This window comes from Amblyomma americanum, chromosome 5 (assembly GCF_052857255.1).
Source record: "Amblyomma americanum isolate KBUSLIRL-KWMA chromosome 5, ASM5285725v1, whole genome shotgun sequence".
In the NCBI taxonomy this organism is placed as follows: Eukaryota; Metazoa; Arthropoda; class Arachnida; order Ixodida; family Ixodidae; genus Amblyomma; species Amblyomma americanum.
In genome coordinates this window covers 199,830,642-199,839,416 of record NC_135501.1, presented here as the reverse complement: position 1 = coordinate 199,839,416, position 8,775 = coordinate 199,830,642, and the positions used below count along the sequence as shown (strand labels likewise).

The 8,775-nt window shown below is 50.9% G+C and overlaps 1 protein-coding gene across 1 annotated transcript; it reads left to right on the top strand.

Moving 5' to 3' along the window:
* Positions 1 to 1,465: 1,465 nt before the first annotated feature.
* On the top strand, positions 1,466 to 8,507 carry LOC144134517 (uncharacterized). Its single transcript, XM_077667426.1, has 4 exons — positions 1,466 to 3,053; positions 5,676 to 5,975; positions 6,775 to 7,370; positions 8,036 to 8,507. The coding sequence occupies exons 1-4, from the start codon at positions 1,545 to 1,547 to the stop codon at positions 8,505 to 8,507; spliced, it is 2,877 nt and encodes a 958-aa protein (XP_077523552.1). The 5' UTR covers positions 1,466 to 1,544.
* The last annotated feature ends 268 nt before the right edge of the window (positions 8,508 to 8,775 follow it).

The window sequence follows — 8,775 nt, the reverse complement described above, 5'->3', positions numbered from 1 at the left end:
GTTCGCATGAGAAGCATACGCCAGCAGTGAAAACATTCAGCTGGTTGGGCTAAATGACACGCAGATATGGGATGTGCAAATAATACGTTTTCCGAAAATATTCGAATACGAATAATGTAGCTTTGCTACCGGGTCGAATACGGATAGTGTAGCCAGAAACAAAATAGAATACGAATCGGATGTGATACAGTCGAATCAAATACGAATCGAATATCTTTACGAATACTCCCACAAGTAGCGAATATTAGTATGAAGAGATTAATCTTGTGAATAAGCAAAGCGCTATTGGAGGACTCAGGCGAAACGCTGGCGGCGGCATTTGGGTACGATGCTATAACTTATAAGGCTATTGCTACAGCTGTCAAAAGGTGCAACGCTAATCTCCACAACAGGGTACGCATTGCGAAGTGAGTATATTAAGTCATGAACGTCATGTTTGCGAAGGGCAAACTTGCTTTTTGCTGTTTATGACGCCAACGATAAATTAGTGCATCTCAGTAGATGAGATGGGCGAGAGACATTTCCTAAATCTGTCTTAGCCCTACTAGTCACCCAATCTTGGAAGCCATGCATGGGCATTATGAACGGCGCCACACAAACGGGCTTCGTCGCGGCACTGAACCCTCCTTGCTGCACAAAGCGCTCGCGGCAACATTCTGAGCGGCCTCGGAGTAGACCGTTCTTGAAATAGTCGTCGCAGAAAACTTCTGTGTGCATATGCGAACTTCGTGCGACTTATTTTCAAACGTATTCGAAAACTTGACATATTCGATTCGTTTCGAATAATTTTGAACATGGGAGCCTTTTCCGTGTACGTGATGTCGAGTGTCGTCCATAGAGTTAAGGTCGCTTCCTAAGAAAGCGTTAGAATGGACGCTGCACTGGAGAGACCACTAGGCATTTAAATCAACAAAAGTGCACGATAAACACACTACCGGTGTTTGCTTATCTATTGTATCGCTTCGTGTGAGTAGTTTATAGTTCACGACGGACATCTGCAGAAGTCGTCAGCTTATCGCTTGTCATATGTTTGGCCAAACACTCTCAGGGAGATAACTAATTTTGGGACCACTGTTTCGTTGCTTCAGGAAGAACGAGGCTTGGACGATGGCCGACTGACTTGCGGCCAGCTCCTGGCCAGCACTGGCGTCAAGTCGGACCGGAGATCGAATCTGCTGCTGCGGTATGGCTTAAACGAGTACCGCTTTGCAGCCCGGGACTCCCGGATCCCGAGAACGCGATGGCTAGCCATAGGAGCCTTCCTGTGGCTTCTGCGTAGTCACTACCTCACCGCTGGCGTCGCTGCCATCGTTGTAGCCGTCCTATGGATTCTGAAATCGTTCAGAAGCTTCGCAACTCGTATTAGAGCCTGCGTTTCGTATCCGCCCGCTACACTGGCGCTACCTGCTGCCGAGGAACTGCAGTCGAGTTTGTTAGTCCCCGGTGACGTTATTTCACTTAAGCAGGGAGACAGAGTGCCCTGCGATGTAGTCTTGTTAAGCGGCGACTGCATCGTTGACCAAGGCGACGTGGCGCTCCCTCGCATGGCCGCCAGATGGCCGTTAAGACAGCCGGAGAGCGAGCTCTTCTGCGCTTACAAACACCGGACCAGCGTCATTCTTCGCCCTTCAAGAATAGTGTGCTCGCGAGGAGAGCTTCGCACCGTTGTCCTGAGGACGGGCGCGGCTACAGAGAGCATCATGCTGCTCTCAAGACCCGACGCCCAGTCCGTCCAGGACCAAGAGGAGCTCGGTCCGGCTCAGTGGGCGGTCGCGGCCGTCGCGTTCCTGCTCTCGCTACTATTCTGGCTGGGCCGGGACCGCTTCACCTGGGACGAAGTCCTGCTGCGAGCGCTCAGCGTTCATTTGCTGCTGTTCCCGCCTCGAGCGCTGCTAACCAACTGGCTTCTGGAGGAGATGGCGGCATCGGAACTTGCTTCGGCGGGCGCCAAAAGCGCACCAGGCGCAATCGTGCCGGTGTCTCGCTGGGGGCAGACGACCTCCGTTGCAATCGACTGTACGGGCGCTTTGTGCGACAGCGAAGAGAAGTTGGCCGGGGTTCTTCCATCAGGGTGCCACGGGTTCGCGCCCGTTGTAGAGCGCGGGCTGGTTCACTTGCCAAGAGGACACCCGCTTCGCTGGGCAGCGGCGGCGGTGGGCGCAGCGCTCTGGCACGACGGAAGCGAAGCAATGGGACATCCGCAAGAGGTGGCAGTGTTCGCGAGTGCGGGTTCCGGACATTGTAAGGAAGGCGACGGAATGCATTACGCCTTGGACACACCCCCTGAACCGCCAGGCCCTCAGCTGAGGTTGGCCCCTTACGTGAACCCTTTCTGGAGCACCCAGCGCCTTGATCAGGACTTGAGGAAAACGAGGGACCCGCAAGACATTGTGTCTTCTAGCGTCGTGATGCCAGTTGGCAGCTACGAGCCGCCTTGGGTCGAAAATGGGGAGGGAGACAAAGGCGATGAAACGCCTCCTCCCACTTCAACCGAAACTTGCTGCAGTGAAACCCCAAGCGTTGAACAGGAGGTTCCCTTGCCAGAAGTTCCACAAGTACGAGTACGAGCGCCCAACAGTCACATTTCTCCGTGTCCCGTTCTACTGGCTGGCTTGCGGGCTGTTCGCCGCTTGTCAGGACGAATGGCTAGCAGCTGCCCCATGTGTCCCAAACAACGTGCCTCCCTAACACCCATGCCTTCGGAATGCCAAACACCAGGACTGTTACCAGAGCCAGCGATGCATCATGAAGAGACACTGCCTGTCACCAAAGAACGACAAGCAAGACCGGAGGACTTGATCCACGAAAGGGGCGAGTGCCGGAAACTACGTGTGCTTGATTGCCAGCCGCGGTGCCCGGGCCGAGGGTGGACCACGGTCTACTTCAGGACCAGAAACCATCAAGAGATCGTTCACGTTGGCAGACCGGCGGACATCTTCCCTTTGTGCCGGGGCCCTCACAAGGCGCCTTCTAACGCCGACGCCGTCGCAGCGTCGTTTCATGAACGTGGCTTCGGCGTAGCTGCTGTTGCTGGGCGAAGCTGTCTCGAAGGGGTATGGTACCAACATATGATCATGATCATTTTGCTTCGTAGGGCAAAATAATCTCACTGCTAATAACTCAATACATCTCAACAGTGTAAATATCGTTTTTTTTTACTTACTCCTGAAAAACAGCGCAAACTTGAACACGGACAGAAGGAAGACAACAGACGGGCGCTGACTTACAACTGAAATTTTATTGCTGGGAGCAGGGAAATAAATAGGTGCCACCAAACAACAAAAAGAAGCACAACACTCAATTCATTCACATCACCGAGGAAGCCATCACTATGTCACTTGCATGTGGTTAAAAAGTCAAGTTCTTTGCATGAAATTGTCAATGAGGGGCTGCTGTCACATGTATCTGCTCATCTGGCAATTTTTTCGGCTTCGATGATTTCATGGGTTAGCTGATTCGTGTGCTTACTTATCACCTTGGTCTTCTTTTCGCAATCTCTACAATGAATGGCCAGATGCCCTTTCACGGTGTATAACACGTGTTCTCTGAGGCGTTCGTTAAGGCACCTGCCTGTCTGGCCAATATATTGTTTGCCCCATGTTAGTGGAATGGCATACACAACACCTTCTTGGCAAGCTACGAAACGGTTCTCGTGATTAATGGTACATTCTTTCTCGACATAGGGTGAAATAACTTTTTTACAAATCTTAACTAGCTTATTGGGAGCCGAGAAGACGACTAACATTTCCACGCTTGCAATCTTTTTCAGCCGGTGTGCGAAACGGTGAATGTAGGGAACCACAGTAGTCTTATTTTCCTTGTTAACGGATTAGCCGGTTTTTCTTTTTCTAGCAAACTTTGAAGGATAGATTCCGATATAGCGACGGGCAGTTGTTTGGGATACCCAGCCCTCAATAGACGTTGGGTTTGGTGGTCGAAACTGTTTTGTATTGAATGAAAGCAAGATTTACTTAGAGCACTGGTGAAGCAAGACATAGCTACGGCACGCTTTACCAGTTTTGTGTGACAGGAAGTGTAAGGAAGCAAGGCTTATTACTGCGCGGTTCGTACGACCAGAAACTGTGGTTCTGCTCAAAAGCGAGTTTTAGGTCAAGAAATCTGATGGCCAGATTTTGAGGCTCTTCACTAGTCAATTTTAGTGGAAAACAACTGTTCAAAAATACCTTGGGTTTGTGAGAATACGGCATTGAAATCATGGACGTCGGTATCTAACAAGACTAGAAAATCGTCAACATAACGGAAACATTGCAGCACCTTGGGCCCTCTAAACTGTTCTTTGAGAATTCTGTCCTTTTTTGCTAGGTACAGGTCACTGAGTACAGGCGCTATACAAGAACCAATGCAAACGCCTTGATTTTGTAAGAAAATCTCGTCATTCCAGGTGGTGGAAGTAGATTCTAAATACAATTTTAGTAGCTCTAAAAACCCTCCTATGGAGAGGCCTGCTTCATTTTGGAATGCAACGATGCCGTGCTTGTCAATACATTCCTCCATGCATGAAAGGAGTTCGTCATGCAGCAGTGAGTAATAGAGGTCTTTTACATCAAAAGAGCAGGCTAAGAGTCCTTTGTTATTATGCTTTTCCAAAAATTGGATTACGTCCTGCGAATTTTTCACCTGATACGGGTCGTCTAAGGACAGAGAGTTTAAAATCTTAAGAAATACTGCAACAGACTTTTGCCATGTACCGATCTCAGAAAACTAAGTTTGCGCTGTTTTTCAGGAATATGTCGTACCAACTCGCCCAAGCATCTGTTTTAACGTTTTACTTACTGTTTCGGTATAGGTTTCATAGTTGGAGAGAACGGAGATGTGCCACAGCGCAAAACTTATTCTGGTGCCAATGCTCCTTACAGGAAGTCATTTCATGCGTCCCATTGGACCTTTCGGTACCCGGCCTGTGACGCTATACGCTTATTGCGCTAGGTTTGACTTCCACAATATCGTTTTAAATTAGCTAAGTATTAACGTTAACGTGCTTTAGCAGATACAACGTTGCAAGACGTAATTAACTGCATGCGTGATTAAAACTTCGCTTCAGCTGAAGGCTACGCCTCCCTTGAGACGCACGGGGTCTGTCAGGAGCGCAAGCTATCCTGCGGCCTGTCTAAACACCGGCATGGCTGCACAAAATTTGTCGTGCGGTGTCACCTACGTGTCGTATTTGTGCTGTTGAGAGTGACATACATTTTGTATTACCGTGCGTTTTCGCATCAGCGACACTTCTGCGCAGCCAGAGACAGGGCATGTCTGGATCGCATCGCTAACGTGGTGCCCGCCGAAGTTACTCCTTTAGGAGACGCGCGGTAAAAAGGGAAAGGGAAGACGAAGAGAAAGTGGGAAGCCAGAGGTGACAAAGTGGAGAGGAAAATCCCCTCTTTTCTACCAGGGGAAAGGAAAAGTGATTGGTGGCGACAAGCAGCGACTAGTGGCGACGGGTGGCACAAGCATATCAGCAACGCAAAGAGAATGCGCCTAATGCTAACGCATTTCTGCTGCCCCCCCATCACTGTCATTGATCTACATTTTTTTCCGCTACGCGTAGAGACAGACTTCCTACATCAACACCCCTGCTCCGTAGCGCAACCATCAACCAGCTGCATGTGCAGCACACTGAACTAGGTAATGCACTAATTTCGTTATGCCTCTTTCAGGCGGAAGATTGCGGAGAAGAACACATCAATTTCGAAGGTCTTTTTTTCTTTGAGCCCCTCGTGAATCCGAGGGCAGCCCGGGCAGTCGAGGAACTAAGGTGCATTGGTCTGCGGCCCGTGGTCGTCGACGAGGCGAACGTCTTCCGCTGCATCGCTGTAGCCCGCGCGACGGGCATCGTGCTGCCCGATGAGCCAGTCTTGCTCGTTGCATCCCGCAAGACCGCGTTCGGCGATCCTGCCGTCGACGTTCGCACTCTCGAGATGCCCTCGCTGTTCGAGCTGCAGACGCCCGAACAAAAAGTAACGTAATCCATTGTGCGGTCTTTTTTCGATAATGCGTAACAGTCTATAGCCAGATAAAACTCGAGAACCAAGCGCAAATGCCTTTCGAAGGAGGTCCTCCAACCAATGACGTCGGCCGATAGTCATGACGTCGCGGTTAATCCCCTTGGACCTGCTAGCGTGACGTCACAAGGTGTGACACAAGAAAAGGGCTTTACCACGGCTTAGTTGGTTTAATAGCGCCATCACAAAATCGGTCGATGCCATTGACTGAAGTTTTTCTTTTGAGGAGCATCTGTCGGTTCATTACTGAGCTGTACCAGACTTCAGTCGAAGCGCACTGTCGAGCGTACATGCATTCCGTGCAATAAACATCGATTCAACACCAGTGATGTTTTCTTGAGAATCTGAAGAGTAAAATATGTCGAAAAGGGAACCTTTAGACTTTCGGAGAATTTTAAGAACCAAAATTTTGACGCGCTTGTTCTAAATTGGCGAAGTTTTCAAGCTGCAGCGGGGAAAAGGGGCTTGATGGAGATTTGGAGTCTACACGGGAATTTTTGGTTACGACTGGGAACATCATTGTCTATCACGTACACCGCGCTTCCTGCGAACCAGTGATGCTCTAGCGAGACTAAACAAAATACGCATAATAGGCAGCTTTACCTCCATACACAGCTTTAGATGTCACGGACAATACGTACAGTAAGCTGGAAAACCCATAAAAATGTAGTTCAAAGACGTAAACGGCAATGATTAAGTCTTTTCTCACTGTGGTCGAACGCCGAACCTATCCGCACATTGGCCATACCCGCAGGAAGAGGGTGCCAGACGTGTCGACCGGCTCCACTACGCCCTGAGCTACGACACACTAGTCGTCCTACGCAAGCACTTTCCGGGACTGCTGGCTTCGGTGCGGGGTTGCGTGTCTGTGCTGGGTGGTTTGCCAGCCAGGAAGGCCGCCGCCGTGTTGAGTCAACTCGACATCGAGGCCGTCTGTGCAGGAGGCGCCACGTTAGGCTTAGCAGCTGCGAGAAAGCACGGTGGCAGCATAGTTGTGGATAATGCCCCGTGGGCTTCTCTGGCTTGCGTCTCCATCGCGGACGTTCCTCGCATGGCAGTGGCCGCTCGTCGAGTGCTTGGATCTCGAGGTGTGACGCTTGACTATGTGGCGACAAGCGTGTGTCTGCAGGCGTGCGCCCTGCTGGTGCTGTATGCGCAGCGCGCCACCTTCACTGACCGCATGTATGTCTACCTCGAGGCCGTGGCATGCGGAGGGCCTACGCTGGCCCTGGCGATTTCGGGACGCTCTCAGGACCGTCCTCCTCCTAGACAAGATGCGGCGGCGTTCGTGTTGCACGGGCTGTGCTGGCTTGCTGCCCAAGTCGCCATACTTGGGCAGCTCCACTGCAGGTGTGCATAAATCTTCCTACTTACAAAGCCGGAAGCACAGTGGTAATGGAAGGTGGCAGCAGCATGCGGGAAGCATGTGGGTAGCACGTGCCCCAGTTCGGCCTTATGGACCTATTTTGAATGTCACTTCGGTTCATTTCAACTTCATTATCAAGTTTCAAGGGACGCGAACAGGTCACGAAAAGGCGTCCGTTAAGGGGAGGAGGGGGTGACGAGACAGCGCAGACTTGGCTACACATGGTTACGATGAAGACATGTACGTGCGGGCATTGAACTGAGTGCCCAATACCGCAGGGCGCCACGTTTGTCCCCTGGCTAGTGTGCCTCGACGCAGCTTCCACTGTATCGAGGCACCCTACCCTCTATAAACACGAATAAGCCTATATGGAAGTAAAGAGAGAGAAAGCTGTTCTCTAGCGCAAAGCTTACGCCCACCTTACTCCTTTCTGTTTAGAGTGTACCTCAGGCAAGCCAAGATTGTCTGGGAGAAAGGGGCGGTTAAATAGAATTTTCAGACTAAGGACACTTTAAAATATGGACACTCCTTTAGAATATACGCGAAATATGGTGTAAAAAGCCTAACCGTTCCTTACATCAACTATTTTCCTTGCCTATCGGTTAGCCCTTTTGTATAAGCCTCCACTGCCCATCTTCCTCAACTGCAGAGCTTGGTACGCGCGCCTCTCGGAGCGCCTGCAGCGGCGGCTAGATGCCAGCGTACTGTTCCTGCTAGCCTCTTACCAGCTGCCGCTGCTGGCGCTACAGCTGGCCACATTTCGAGGTGGCACCAGGCTCGGGCCCGTGATCGCAGCTTGCACCCTGCCCCTCGCCGTCACCACGGTCCTCATGCTCCCCTGGGCCACCTCGGCCTCGCTCGCTCTGGGCCTGCCCCGGTGGCCGAGGGACAGGGACACGGCCCTGCTCAGGGTCGGCATCGCCTTGGCCGCACTTCTCAACCTCCTCGCCGACTGCCTGGCGCAGCTCTTCATCGCCCCAAAGTTCGGCACAGATGGCAGAAATGTCCAAGAGCTCTTCGCTGCAGAAATAAGGCACGTTCCTGTCGCCGAGACTCACTTTGGAAACATGCCTGGTCCCACCACAACACTAGATACCTCACACAGCATCAACCAGCCTTGAATAAATTGTGCAATAGGATTTGGCAAGTAGACTTGGGTTTGATGCAAGTCTGTATGGAACAGACACTTTGACAAAGGGATTAACTTCTGGTGCAAGCAATGGGACAGTCCTCAATGTAGTGTCATAGATCCAAGGAATTGAATCTCTTGTGATGGAAGGCCTATGTGAATGAAGATGGTTCCTGTGAACAGCAGGCTAATGAATAAAGCTTAAATGACGAGTTCTGTACTAATATTTGTAGAGTGGTAGTAGTATTTGGGGTTTAATG

Bases quoted from the DNA above. Each gene is read 5' to 3' on its own strand.
- LOC144134517 (XM_077667426.1), top strand. From the start codon at position 1,545: ATGGCCGCCAGATGGCCGTTAAGACAGCCGGAGAGCGAGCTCTTCTGC. The intron at 3,054-5,675 runs GTATGGTACCAA...TGCCTCTTTCAG, and splicing joins GGCGAAGCTGTCTCGAAGGG to GCGGAAGATTGCGGAGAAGA. The intron at 7,371-8,035 runs GTGTGCATAAAT...CCTCAACTGCAG, and splicing joins CTTGGGCAGCTCCACTGCAG to AGCTTGGTACGCGCGCCTCT.